General features: G+C 36.0%; 1 protein-coding gene across 5 annotated transcripts in view; it reads left to right on the top strand.

The window, feature by feature from the left end:
* The window catches only part of DNAJB14 (DnaJ heat shock protein family (Hsp40) member B14), a 48,834-nt gene that overhangs the window by 24,116 nt on the left and 9,407 nt on the right, over positions 1–15,311 (top strand). For all 5 annotated transcript variants that reach the window (XM_057547012.1, XM_057547011.1, XM_057547014.1 and 2 more), the window contains 3 exons: positions 12,125–12,310; positions 13,860–13,954; positions 14,775–14,884. In XM_057547012.1, the coding sequence (XP_057402995.1) occupies positions 12,125–12,310; positions 13,860–13,954; positions 14,775–14,884 (391 nt within the window). The remainder of the gene's footprint in view (positions 1–12,124; positions 12,311–13,859; positions 13,955–14,774; positions 14,885–15,311) is intronic.

The following is a 15,311-nucleotide window of genomic DNA, read 5'->3' as shown; positions in this document are numbered from 1 at the left end:
TTGGCAGTGAATTATTTGCATGTTTGTGATCTGTTAGATGATTTCAGTATTAATTCTTCATTAATGTTAACGACATTTAACTGCTTCTTTCTCCCATTTCTGTATTGAAGTCATGTTAGCATTATTGGTCTTAGAATAACAGTAAGTGGACCTACCAATATTTTTACAGCCTGTGTTGTGTTTTGAAGAGGTGAGCGACATATATGTCACCCCACGCAGACACTTAGAGGAGTTTAACAAAGGTGATTGTTCTTTGGTGTGGTACATTTCAGAGTCTAATACTACACTTTGCAAAACTAGAAACTTAATATTTATCAACATGCTGGGCGGTGATTCATCTCTAGAGGAAAGGCGCACATTATTCAATACATAGGGGGTTATTTGTAAATCAGAATGCCAATTTATTAACTCCAAAGAAGATCATAATAGGGTGGTGGTTGATGAACCCATATTTCATTGAGTGGAAACTACATAGAAAACCAAGATTGTTGGGACTTCCCTGGTGGTCCAGTGGTTAAGACTCCACGCTTCCACTGCAGGGGGCACGGGTTCGATCCCTAGTCTGTGAATTCCACGTGCCACGTGGCATGGCTAAAAAAAACTAAAGAAAAGAAAACCCAGATTGTAAGCCAGAGATGCTTGGTGAGCAAAGGTAGTTAATTAGAAAATATTACTGCTAGTGTGTCAGCACACAGAAATGGCAGGTTTCATTCATTCAACACATAGGACCTTTTCATTACCTTCTGAATCGTCTTATTTTATTTTTAACCATTTGATCTAAACTTCTGTGTTTGGGATACCAAGCTGTTTATTCTAAGTAAAGACTATAGTTTTTTGTTTATATGAGAGGTAAGTATAGATTTATTGCTCTGTAATTGCCAAAATACTTTTTACAGAAGATGGAAACCACTTGTTTTTTATATCTTTCAAGAATAGAAAAAGAGGAGATAATTGGTTAAGGAATTAAATTAGATAGAAGAGATATTTTCATTTGTGTGTTTTGTAAAACTTTAAAAATAAAAGATTACTATCAAAGAGAGTAGACTAAATGAACTCTTAACTTCATGTAGCTCTTCGTTCTTTAGTTATGTTTGTGAGTTTCTCAAAGCAGGGAGTATTTTATTTAAATCTAGACAGTGACTTACATGGTATATATAAACATACCTTAAAAAAATATTTGAATCAAATGGATCCTTTTTCTTCTGTCTGATGTGGATATCTTCAAAACATGCCCAGTCTACCTTGACCTTCAAAGACTCCCAAGTATTTCAGAGACTATTTGAATAGTACATGTGCCTGTTTACATATACGTGAATATAATGACAAGGGCATTGATTAACTGTTTATATGTTTGCTTGATAAATAATAATGGATCAGATGCTACTGCCTATGTTAGGTTTGGTAGTTCAATATTCTTAACATCTAGAGTGAATCTATAAGAACAGAGAAATCAGTTCTACCCTATGGGCTAATTCTGAGAGAAATACAGTAAGAAAATATGAGATATCCTCTTACTCAAAGAATTTGTAATTTATGAAGAGGAGACAAGACTCACACAGAACATTTGGAATAATAGTAATACCTAACATTTGACAAGCATTTTATAGTTTTTCATTCCTATTTTTAAAAATTTAATGCTAATTAACAATCTTCTGAAATAGATGGGAACCAGTGTCATTCTTTCACAAATAAGAAAACTGAGGCTCAGAGAGATTAACTGATTTACCCAGGATCTCCCAGAAGACTGAATGTAATTAAATTCAAAACATAGAATAAAGATGTCTGAAGAAAAGTCAGAAAGATAAAGTAGAATCATAATCAGAGTAATTGGAGAAGCCACCATATAATAGGTGAGAATTAAGAGTTTACTCAAGGTGTGTATGATTTCTATGGTTAGTGAAGAGAGAAGATGGCAGAAACTTGGATATGAGAATGAGGGAAGTGATTTAAAAGTCAGTGATGACTTCCACTTTCAGGAAGATGGAAGAGTTATACTTTTCCCTGTTCCTCACACTAAAGTGCAACTGGATATCAGTTATAAAGTAAAACAAACATAAGAAAACTGAAACATAGAGGGAAGAAGGTAGACCAGCTAAGGACCTTGGGACCCAAAGAACAACATGGCAGTGTGTTGCTTGGGTTTCCTTTTGCCTTTTATGTCTTAGACTGGGTGCTGGAGAAGCAGATAACCCAGAAACACCAATGAGCACAGACAAACAATTCCCAAGAAAGGCCTGCTGTCTCTAGCCAAACAACCCGGAAAGGGGTGACATAGTAAGACAGAAAACTTTTAAGCAGTAGTCATTCTACCGCAGCCAAATACCACAGAAAAAACTGTGGCCCCACCCACACCCACACCAGCAGAGGCTGAGAACCTATACTGTCACCCTTTCCAGGCTGTAATGAGATGCCCTACCCTCCCAACTGGGGTGGTAACAGAGAAGATTGAGTAGGGAGCTGTTACTTCCACTGCTACCGGCAGTAACAAGGTATCCCTTCCTCTCCCCCATCACCCGGGGTAGTGTTATAAGTGGCCTGGACTTTCACTGCCATCCAGAGGTAAGCAAAGCCATATCATTGTGGTGTCATTAAAGCCACCTGGGGAGCAATAATAAGGCACCCCTCCTCTTTCCAGCCAAAGAGATATCAGTGGAGGCTTGACTGGGGACTGGAAATCCCATCCCTGCCCATCAGTGATGAGGAGCCTCTTGTTTCAGACGTCATCAGAGGCCAAGGGGGAAACCTCAACTTCTACTCCCACCTTGGAGTAACAAGGTGGTATCCTCACTTCCTGTACCAAACAGGACAATTAAAACAGAAGCTTTAGATAAGGTCCAGAGCCTTATAAGACAATACCTCAAATGATCACAAATCAATTGAAAATCACTTAGCATACTAAACATTAGGAACACTTCAAATCATATTTAAAAAGTCAATCAATAGAAATGCACATGAAGATGACAGAAGGGTTAGAATTGCCTAACAAAGACTATAAAGCATCCATCATAAAAATGCTTCAATGAGCAATTACAAATATGCTTGAAACATTTAGAATAAAAGTCTCAGCAAAGAAATAGAAAGTCTGAGCAAATAAACACAAGGTATAAAGAATCAAATAGAAATTCTATAAATTAAAAGTACAAAACCAAAATGAAACTAGCAATGAATAACATAAACAGCAGAATAACAGAGGAAAAAAAAATCAGTGAACTGGAAAATAGAAAAATGGACATTATTCAATCTGAACAGTGGAGAAAATAGACTGAAAGAGAAAAAATGAACATAACCTCACATACAAGTGAGACTATAACAAAAGATTTAACATTCTTATATGTTTCCTAGAAGAAGAGGAGAAAGAGGGCATAACTGAAAAAGTACTAAAAAAATAAAGGTTGAAAACTTCAAGTACTTGACAAAAGATATAAACTTCCATAATTTAAGAAGTTGAGTGAACTCCAAAGAGATAAGCCCAGTGATATCCACATGAAGACACATCATAGTCAAACTTCTGAAAACTGAAGATAAAGAAAAAACCTTGAAAGCAGCAAAAGAGGAGTGACACCTTACCTATAGGGGAAAAGCAATTCAAATGACAGTGAATTTCACATCCGAAATCATGCAGGCTGGGAAGAAGTGGCACATTTTTCAATACTGAAAGAAAAGAAACTATCAACCGAGAATTCTATACCCAGCAAAAATATCTTTCAGGAATGAAGGGGAAATCAAGATATTTTCAGATGAAGGAAAAGTAATAGAATTTGTCATTAGCAGACATACCCTAAAAGAATAGCTAAAGGAAATTTTCTAAACAAAAGAAAATAATAAAGAAAGGAATCTGAAATATCAAGAAGGAAGAAAGGACAGCATAAGCAAAAATATGGGTAAATGCAATATACTTTGCTTCTCTTGAACTTCTAAATTATGTTTGACATTTGAAGCAAAAATTTTAATATTATCTGATGTGGTTCTCAATGTGTGTAGAGAAAATACGTAAGGCAGTTACATTATAAATGGGGAAGAACAAAGGAAAGTAAAGAGAAGTAGAAGTAAGGATTTCACAGTACACTTGAACTAGAAAAGTGATGATACCAGTGGGCTGTTGTAAGTTATGTATATATAATATAATATCTAGAACAACCACTGAAAAACTGTACAAAGAGATAGAGTCAGAAAACACTAGATAAATCAAAATGGAATTCTAAAAAACATGTTCACATAACTCCCAGGAAGTCAGGAAAAAGAAAACAACAGAAAACAATAAAATGGTAGACATACGCTCTAACTAATCAATAGTTACATATAAATGTAAATGATCTGAATATATCAATTAAAAGACAGATTGGCCGAGTGAATTAAAAATATATGACTTGACTATATGTTACCTATAAGAAACTCACTGCATTTATAACAATATAGACAGGCTGAAAGTAAAGAAATGAAAAATGGTATATCATGTAAACATTAATCACAAGAAAGTGGAATAGCTGTATTAATACTAGAAAAAGTAGAATTTAGACTAAAAAAATTACCAGAGAGAGATATTATGTTATGATAAAGAGACAATCCTTCAAGGGGATATAACAATATAAATGTGTATGCACCAAAAAACAGATGCAAAATATGTAAATCAAAAACTAATACAACTGGAAAGAGAAATAGGTAAATTCACAATTATAGTTGGAAACGTTAGCACCTCTCTCTCAACACTTGATAGAACAAAAAGACAGAAAATCAGCAAGAATATAAAAGAATTAAACACCACTATTACCCAAGAAGATTTAATCAACATTTATAGAACACTCCACCCAACAGCAGACTATAAAATCTTTTCAAGTGCTCAGAACATACTCCAAGTTAGACCATGTCCTGGATCATAAAATAAATTTCTACCAAGTTAAAAAACTGAAATCATACGGAGTGTGTTCTTTGACCACAATGAAATCAAAATAGAGTCAATAACAGAAAGATAATTGGAAAATGTTCAATCACTTGGAAACTGAACAACACACTTCCAAATAATCTATGGGTCAAAGAAATCTCAAAGAGAATTTTTAAAAAATACATTAAACTGAATAAAAATTCAACATATCAAAAATTCGAGGGAACCAGCTAAAGCAACACTAAGAGGAAACATAACACTTAGTGCACGTATTAGAAGAGAGGAACAGCCTTAGTCATCTAGGCTTCTCCTCATGAAACTAGAAAAAGAAGAGCAAAGTAAACCTAAAGCAAGAAGAAGGAAGGAAATAAAGGTGAGAGTGGAAATCAGTAAAATTGAAAGCAGAAAAACAATAGTGAAGGTCAGTGAGACAAAAGAACTAGTTGTTTGAAAAGATCAATAAAATTGACAGACTGACAAAGGGAAAAAAGAAGACAATTTACTATTATCAAAAATAGTATCAGAAACAAGGATACAAACCCTGCAAACATCAAAAGGGTAAGAGAATACTATGAACAGCTCCACACACATAAATTTACAACCAAGTTTTTGAAAATTGAAAATGATCAGAACTCACTCACTTTGAAGTAGGTAATATGAACAGCCCTATAACTGTTAAGTAAACTTGTAATTAGGAAACTCCCAAAAGGAAATCTCCAGGCTCAGATGTCTTTATTGGAGAATTCTATGAAACTTTTCAAGAAGAGTTAAAACCAATTCTACAGTCTCTTCCTGAAAATAGAAGAGAAGGAAATATTTCCCAATCCATTTCACAAAATAATTATTACCCTGCTATCAAAACCAGTCAAAGACACTACAAAAAAATAAAACTACAGACTAATATCCTTCATGGAATAAACCCAAATATCCTTAATAAAATATCAGAATTCAACAATCTTTTAAAAGAATTATACATCCTGACCAAGTAGAGTTTATTCCAAGGATGCAAAGCTGGTTCACTATTTGAATATCAGTCAGTGTGATCCACTATGTTAATAGGCTGAAGAAGAAAAATCTTATTTTATCAGTCAATGCAGTAAAAGCATTTGAAAAATTTCTCCACTCATTCATGGTAAAACTGACAGGAAATAAAACACTGATAGAAAAAAATAGTAATTCCAAAGGAAACTGCCTCAAATTGATAAAAGAGCAACTATAGAAAACCTACAGTTAACAGTATACTTAACAGTGGAAGACTTAATGCTTTCCCCCTAAGACTGGGAACAAGCAAGAATGTCCCCTTTCACCACTCTTACTCAAAATAGTGTTGGAAATTCTAGTCAGTGCATTAAGGTGAGAGAAGGAAATAAAAGGCACACAGATTGGAAAGGAAGAGATCAAACTGTACCTATTTGCAAATAACATGATCATGTATAAAATCCCCACGGAATGTACCAAAAAAAAAAAAAATCCTAGAACTAATAAGTGAATCCTGCAAGATTTCAGGGTACAAGATAAACATACAAAAATCAATTTCTATTTAGCATATTTCTATATACTAGTAGTGAACATGTAGACACTGAAATTAAAAATACATTACTGGGGCTTCCCTGGTGGCGCAGTGGTTGAGAATCTGCCTGCCAATGCAAGGGACACGGGTTCGAGCCCTGGTCTGGGAAGATCCCACATGCCGCGGAGCAACTGGGCCCGTGAGCCACAACTACTGAGCCTGCGCATCTGGAGCCTGTGCTCTGCAACAAGAGAGGCCGCGATAGTGAGAGGCCCGTGCACCGCGATGAAGAGTGGCCCCCGCTTGCCGCAACTAGAGAAAGCCCTCGCGCAGCAACGAAGACCCAACACAGCCAAAAATTAAAAAATATAAATAAATAAATTAAATTTTAAAATTAAAAAAAAATACATTACTGTTTACAATCACACACACACAAGAAATACTTAGCTGTAAATTTAACAAAACTTGTATGAGATTTGTATGCTGAAAGCTATACAATACTAATGAAAGACATCAGAGGATCTAAATAAATGGAACGATATATCATGTTCATGGATTGAAGGACATGGTAGTAAAGATGTCAAGACTTCCCAAGTTGATATACACATGTAATACAGTTCCTGTCAAAATCCTAACAAGACTTCTTTGTAGATAAGAGCAAGTTTATTCTAAAACTCATGTGGAAATACAAAGAACCTGAATAAATAAAAATGATTCATTAAAGGAAAGGAGTAGGAGTAATTAGTGTACCTGATTTTAGGACTTACTTTATAGCTACAGTTAGCAAAACAGTGTAATATTGGCAGAGGGATAGACACATAGATCAGTGGAACACGACAGGGAAGCCATACAATATGATAAAGGTGCAAAATAATTCAGTGGAGAAGAGATAACCTTTTCAGCAAATGGTTTTGGAGCAATTGGACATTCATAGGTAAAACAATAACAACAAAATTTAACCTTGACCTAAATCTCATGCTTTATGTAAGAATGAATTCGACATGAATCTTGAATATAAATATAAAACAACACTTTAACTTTTAGCAAAAAATCATGGAAGCAAATCTTTAGAATCTTAGGCTATGCAGTGACTTCTTAGACTTAGCACTAGACAGTTTATAAAACAAGAAGTGGATAAGTTGAACTTCATCAAAAAATTTTTTGTTTGCTCCGCAAAGATGCTATGAAGTAGCGGAAAAGACAAGCAACAAGATAGGAGAAAATATTTGCCAAGCACATATCTGACAAAGGACTAGTGTCTAGGATATATAAAGAACCCCCCAAACCCAAAATTTAAAAAGCAGACAACCCAATTAGAAATTGGTTAAGAGACATGAAGAGACATCCCACAAAAGATTATATACACATGGCAAATAAGCATGTGAAAAGGTTTTTTAACATCATTCATTAGCCATTAGGGATAATGCAAAGTAAAACCAAAATGAGATATCACTACACACCTATCAGAATGGTTAAAGTAAAAAATAGTAAGAACACCAAATACTGGTACGGATGCAGAGTAACTGGATCACTTATACATTGCTGATGGGATATGAAATGACACAGTCACTCTGTAAAACAGTTTAGCAGTTTCTCACAAAACTAAGTATTCAACTAATAGACAGCCCAGCAATTGCATTTCTGGGAATTTATCCCAGAAATAAAAATTTATGTTTACACGTACATGAATGTACATGAATGTACATAGCATTTTTTAAAAATTTTACTTATTTATATTTGGCTGTATTGGGTCCTCGTTGTTGTGCGCAGGCATTCTCTAGTTGTGGCGAGCGGGGGCTACTCTTCATTGCGGTGGCTTCTCTTGTTGCGGAGCATGGGCTCTGGATGTGTGGGCTTCAGTAGTTGCAGCACATGGGCTCAATAGTTGTGGCTCATGGGCTCTAGAGCGCAGGCTCAGTAGCTGTGGCGCACGGGCTTAGTTGCTCCGCGGCATGTGGGATCTTCCCGGACCAGGGCTCAAACCCATGTCCCCTGCATTGACAGGCGGATTCTTAACCACTGCGCCACCAGGGAAGTCCCTACGTAGCAGTTTTATTTGTAATAACCAAAAACTAGAAACAGCCCAGATGTTGTTCACTGGGTGATTAGTGAAACAAACATCCATACAATGGAAAACAATAAAAAAGGAATGAATGGCTTACATAACAGCTTGGATCCATCCCCAAAGAATTATGCTGATTGAAAAAAGCCAATCTGGGGGTGTCATTCTATTTATATACTGTATTATTCCATTGATATAACATGCTTGAAATGCCAAGATTTTAGAAATAGAGAATAGAGTGGTTAGTGTTTGTGGGGATTTAAAGAGGGGATGGAGGGGAAGGAAGTGGGTGTGGTTATAAAAGGGCAACCTGAGACGGTAATGGAAATGTTCTGTATCCTGATAGTATCAATGTCAGTATCCTATCTGTGATACTGTGCTATAACTTTATAAGATATTACCATTGGGGAAATTAGGTAACATATAGAAGGGATCTCTCTGTAATATTTTTTACAACTTCATGTGAATCTAAAGTTAACCTCAAAATAAAAGGTGTGATTAAGGAAAAATGAATAAAGCAGAAGGTATCTCTTGGTGAAGTAAATAACACTGAGATGGAAATGTATTTTGTGAGGCTTTTGAATACCAAAATAAATTTTGGTTTTAATTCATAAGATAATGAGGACCTGAAAAAAAAAATCTTGATTATAGGTATAGCACAAAGTAAGTGAATAGAAAATTAGTCACAGTAGATAGAATAAATTGTCTTACATATAGAATTATGAATTATGACAATCTTTCACAAATATTTTCTAAAACATCATAATGTTTGGAAATCACTTTTTTTTTTTTTTAATTCACGTTCTTTTATTTATTTATTTATTTACGACTGTGTTGAGTCTTCGTTTCTGTGCGAGGGCTTTCCCTAGTTGCGGCAAGTGGGGACCACTCCTCATCGCGGTGCGCGGGCCTCTCACCATCGCGGCCTCTCTTGTTGCGGAGCACAGGCTCCAGACGCGCAGGCTCAGTAATTGTGGCTCACGGGCCCAGCTGCTCCGCGGCATGCGGGATCTTCCCAGACCAGGGCTCGAACCCGTGTCCCCTGCATTGGCAGGCAGATTCTCAACCACTGCGCCACCAGGGAAACCCCCTGGAAATCACTTTTTTAAAAAGCAAAGCCTTAAAGATAGAATTGGGTTGCCAATATATTATTAGTATAAAAAGTAATAGCATTATGAACCTGAAATAGTCCTTTTAGTGCATAGAGGTTAAATCCTAAAACTGATATTATTACTGGAAGTACAACTTAGGCAGATATTGAAAGATATACTTCTTTTTAAGGTATGTGTTAATACCTTGATGGTGTTTGTAAGTACATTGCTGGGATCTCTGATTATGCTTCTCCATTGGAGCAACATTATAAATGATTGCTATATTTCTGAGTCACAGATCTATTTGAAAATCTGAAGAAAGTTTTGGACCATCTCCTCAGATAAGTGGACCATCCACCTAATTTTTCATACCATAGGGTTCACAGACCACCTGAAAGCTATCTCTGATTCAGAAGAAAGGGTCCAGAGAATCTGTATATAATTATTTCAGTGTGATATGTAGTCATCCAAAAACAACTACCATACCATAGGGTTCACAGGCCACCTGAAAGCTATCTCTGATTCGGAAGAAAGGGTCCAGAGTATCTGTATATGATTAATTTCAGTGTGATATGTAGTCCTTCAGAAACAACTACCATACCATAGGGTTCACAGGCCACCTGAAAGCTATCTCTGATTCGGAAGAAAGGGTCCAGAGTATCTGTATATGATTAATTTCAGTGTGATATGTAGTCCTCCAGAAACAACTACCATACCATAGGGTTCACAGGCCACCTGAAAGCTATCTCTGATTCGGAAGAAAGGGTCCAGAGTATCTGTATATGATTAATTTCAGTGTGATATGTAGTCTTCCGGAAACAACTACCATACCATAGGGTTCACAGACCACCTGAAAGCTATCTCTGATTCGGAAGAAAGGGTCCAGAGTATCTGTATATGATTAATTTCAGTGTGATGTGTAGTCCTCCGGAAACAACTACCTAATGAGCACGTATTTGCTTGCACAGTGCCTATGGCAGCCACCACATGGGAGCTCAAAAGTATTTTTAAAATAATCCCAGTTTAAGAAGTAAGCTGTTCTTATAAAATGATTACTTATTAGATGTTTCAGAATGTGAATAGGGTGATTCTTGCATTTAGATTAAAGCGTTACAGCTTTTGTAAATCACCTCGAGAAGACATTTTGGTAATTTTTTTTTTTAACTTTTTTTTGGGTTTGTTTATTTATTTGTTTGTTTATTTATTTATGGCTGTGTTGGGTCTTCGTTTCTGTGCGAGGGCCTTCTCCAGCTGTGGCAAGTGGGGGCCATTCTTCATCGCGCTGCGCGGGCCTCTCATTATCGCGGCCTCTCTTATTGAGGAGCACAGGCTCCAGACGCGCAGGCTCAGTAATTGTGGCTCACGGGTCCAGTTGCTCCGCGGCATGCGGGGTCTTCCCAGACCAGGGCTCGAACCCGTGTCCCCTGCATTGGCAGGCAGACTCTCAACCACTGCGCCACCAGGGAAGCCCCCATTTTGGTAATTAATGTGATCTTTTGGGCATGGGAGTATGAGGTAGGCAGTAGAATTCTTTATGAATATCATAAAAGTAGCAAAGTGAGATAGGAGGACTAGACATATGGATATATGGATTCATTCAAAAACAAATTCAGTCTCTATGCTCTACCGTGGGGATATTGCAGTGAAAACTTAGATACAGTCCCTACCCTCATGGAGTTGACAGTTTAAGAGAAATAAATTGTTCAGGAATAAATGAAGAATAGCTTACTCTGGGCTGGAGTGTGCGAAAAAAGGTTTATGGTGTAGGTTGCATAGAGTTTACTTACTGTCCTAAAATAAATTTGACCTTGAACAAGTTTCCTAACCTTTTTGAACCTCAGGGGGCTCATCTGTAAAGTTGAGACACTAATGGATAAAGTAATAAGATATTGGGTTCAGAGCCTGGTAGTTGGTGGCTACTGCTATTGTTATTGGTTTGAAGGGCAGTAATGAATGACTAGATTGGGATACTCAAGAAAAGAAGCAGGAAGTTAGGGGAGCACAGTGGTAAGAAAGCAAGATGAGCATTCCTTTATGTTCCAGGCAGTAGGGAGACTTGCCTGATTAATATAAAAAATTGTATTGGGAGGTAATATGTGTTATTGTAAGCAATGTATAATACCTTTAAAAGAAATTGTTACTGTCTTATTTTTTTGATTAACCTCAAGTCATTTTTTGTTGTTGTTTGACAAGTAGCCTTTATATGGGGCAGTCTCTTATAATATAAAAACGTTGCTTATTGGGGCTTCCCTGGTGGCGCAGCGGTTGAGAATCCGCCTGCCAATGCAGGGGACACAGGTTCGAGCCCTGGTCTGGGAAGATCCCACATGCCACGGAGCAACTAGGCCCGTGAGCCACAATTACTGAGCCTGCGCGTCTGGAGCCTGTGCTCCGCAACAAGAGAGGCCGCGATAATGAGAGGCCCGCGCACCGCGATGAAGAGTGGCCCCCACTTGCCGCAACTAGAGAAAGCCCTCGCACAGAAACGAAGACCCAACACAGCCAAAAATAAATAAATAAACAAACCCAAAAAGTTAAAAAAAAAAACTTTGCTTATCAACTTTTGCTCATTACTTTTTCAGAGATTGGAAACGCTTATGCGGTTTTAAGCAATCCAGAAAAACGAAAGCAGTATGACCTCACAGGCAATGAAGAACAAGCATGTAATCAGCAGAACAATGGTAGATTTAATTTCCATAGAGGTTGTGAAGCTGATATAACTCCAGAAGACTTGTTTAATATATTCTTTGGTGGTGGATTTCCTTCAGGTATTTTAATGTTAGTTATAAATATTTGTACTTTATGAAGCTAGAGATCATCACCTCCAGTTAGGCTATTTAGAGATTTATGTACCTTCTCCCTGACATTTTCTTATAGTATTATGATCCTGTGATGGTTTTTCATGAAGATAGAAGAAAATTGTTAGACTTATTACCTTTATTGTAAGTCTGTCTTTTTCCTAGAACATACTTTATTTTTAAAAAGATGTTGTGTATTTTACATAGAGCTGAAGAAAGGATCTGTAAGTAGGAGATCCAGTGGCAATGCATTAGTTAAGTGCCAATACAATTATAGGAAGTAACCTGTACCTTGAAGGACTATTTGACATTGGTTCTTTGAAGATCTTTGTAGATTTCATTAATAATATTGTAGATTGTTAATATGGATGTATGTGGAGGTACTGTCCATTGAAATGTCTGAATCATGGGTTACATATAAAGTAAGTGGGTTTTAAAAATTACATTAAGATAGAAATAATTTCTTGAACTAGGCTATCAAAGTAAAATACTGTAGAAGTACTACTAAATGAATAGATTTTTAGTACCAGCATAAGTAGTACTGTGTTTTACTTACATTTACTGTAAGTTGCTCGTGTGGAAATTAATTTTCTTTAAGAGTAGCTCCTCTAAGGTGTTTAAAATTATAGCTCCAGTCTTGTTTACAGCAGTAATGAAAGGTGCTAAGTTAAACATCCCATTCAAAATTAGGATAGTCTTTATGAATGTAGCAATATACTTTGGCCTGGTAGTCCTGTCTGAATATTATTGAGAAAGATTGTGATCATTGATAAGGCATTTTGTAAAGCATCCTTGAAAGAAAGAGGATGTGTAAATACAAATTAATGACTGAAAATATAACCTGCATTTTGACGTACTAGGATACATAATTACCTCTCACAAAAAAATTATCCAGACTAATAATTTTGACTAAAAATATGCTGGGAACAATTAGAAATCTTTCAGACAATAGTGAATTTTTCTGATAGTTGATTTGCAGTTCTTTTGCTTGTTATAACATAGTTTACTTTATCAGTGATAGCCATTTCTTGTTGGTCACCTTTTTTGAAAACAACTTGAATGTCCATCAACAAGAAAATGTTTGAAAATTGTGGTCCACCTGTACCATAGTATATTATACAGCTGTTTTTTAAAAATGAATTAGAGCACGAGCTTTTGATTTCTAGAAGTACTTGTGATTCATTGATAAATGCAGAAAGCAGAGTTTCAGATTAATGATCCAAGGTTTGTATAATCAACCAACCACAGCAAAAGTCCTCCCTGTATGCAGTATTAGGGAGGAACTCTCATTCAAGTTTTCATCAAGAAAGAGCTTCTCCTTTACTTTAAGGGAAGCAAAGAAGAATCATTCCTGGTTTTGTCCACCCTTCACTCACAAGAGGAGAGGGCAGTAAGCATTCATTACTCAAACATGCATTGTTTTAGTAATTAAAAATAAATAAATAAAAATATAAAGGAAAATATGATTTTTCTGATGATAATTGTTCTCCCTAATTTAACCTTGCTTTTAATTTTCTAGGTAGTGTACATTCATTTTCAAATGGACGAGCTGGCTATAGCAATCAACATCAGCATCAACATAGTGGACATGAAAGAGAAGAAGAAAGAGGAGATGTATGTTTATGATATGATTAGAAATCAGAAAATGGCAAATTTCAGCTCAGGAAAAGCATAGAGTTGTCTGAAAATAGGGCAAGTTGGTTTAAAATGAAGTAATGAGTTTTCTTTTACCAGAGGTGTTCAATAGAGACTAGAGAATCCCTTAGGGATATTGGGGGAGCAGGGGTAGAAGTCAAGGTGACAGGTGGTTGGGCAATATGACACCTTCACATTTGATATTCTATGATTCTAATGAAGGTAAACTTGCAGTGTGCATGTTCTGAACGTAAATTCTTATTGTTGGTTCTAAAGAATTTAGAATTAATACTGAAAAAATTAAATTAGAAGTCACTTTCCTTATTCTAAAGCAGTTATACCTAATTGCATATAGCAGTTAAATTACGTGAAGGAGAAATATAAATGGAAAGAGCACTGGACCGGAAATTAAAATGCCTGGTCCCCAGCTGTACCACTGTCATCAGTGTCCATGTTCCACCCTCAAATCCATGGTAAAAATAGTTTTGCAACCTGCTGCATATTGATAGAGTCTCTGTGTATGAAGATAAAGAGAGAGACAGAGAACTTCGTCATCTGTAAAATGAGATCAGGTTATACCAGTGTTTTCCAAATCAGGATCAGGATCTCTAGGTGAAGCACCTAAAAGGTTGTATTTTTAAGAATCACCCCAGGAAGTTGGTATGATCAGGCAGATTTGGAAGCACTGAACTGATGATCTCAAATGTCCTTTCTTCCTCTAAAAATGTTTGACAATTGTTGGATTATTGACAACTAAAGTTATATTACAATTTGTTATTCTTTGATGATTTTTTTGTAGGGAGGTTTTTCTGTGTTTATCCAGCTGATGCCCATTATTGTATTGATCCTCGTGTCATTATTAAGCCAATTGATGGTCTCTAATCCTCCTTATTCCTTATATCCCAGATCGTAAGTAGCTCAGTGAAGTTTTACAAAAAAAGAACTGTTGTTTCTTACCTAACTAACTTTAAAGGGCCTTGTGCTCTTTTAAACTTTTAAGTGCCAAATATTCTATTACTACATGTGTACCTGATTTTAAAATGTCTAACTTTAAAGGTAGTTTACTTAAGCAATAAGTTTGTATTATGTTAGTTTACATTTCTGTTCTATTGTGGATAAAGACAGAAGTGTTACGTTCGAACTTGATGGCAATTTAATGTAATAGGTAATGTGTTGACATCAAAGACAAAAAACTTTAGAAGACAAAAATACTTTAAAGACAAAAATAGAGTTGTGATTGATCTCACATAGGATTTGTGTTGTTAGGGTATGACTTCACTCTTCTGTTTATAAAATATTGATTAAATAAAAGCAAATATTACTTTTTTGTTATGTG

The sequence above is a fragment of the Balaenoptera acutorostrata genome, chromosome 5 (genome assembly GCF_949987535.1).
Source record: "Balaenoptera acutorostrata chromosome 5, mBalAcu1.1, whole genome shotgun sequence".
Classification (NCBI taxonomy): Eukaryota; Metazoa; Chordata; class Mammalia; order Artiodactyla; family Balaenopteridae; genus Balaenoptera; species Balaenoptera acutorostrata.
This window is presented reverse-complemented; position numbering and strand designations above follow the sequence as displayed.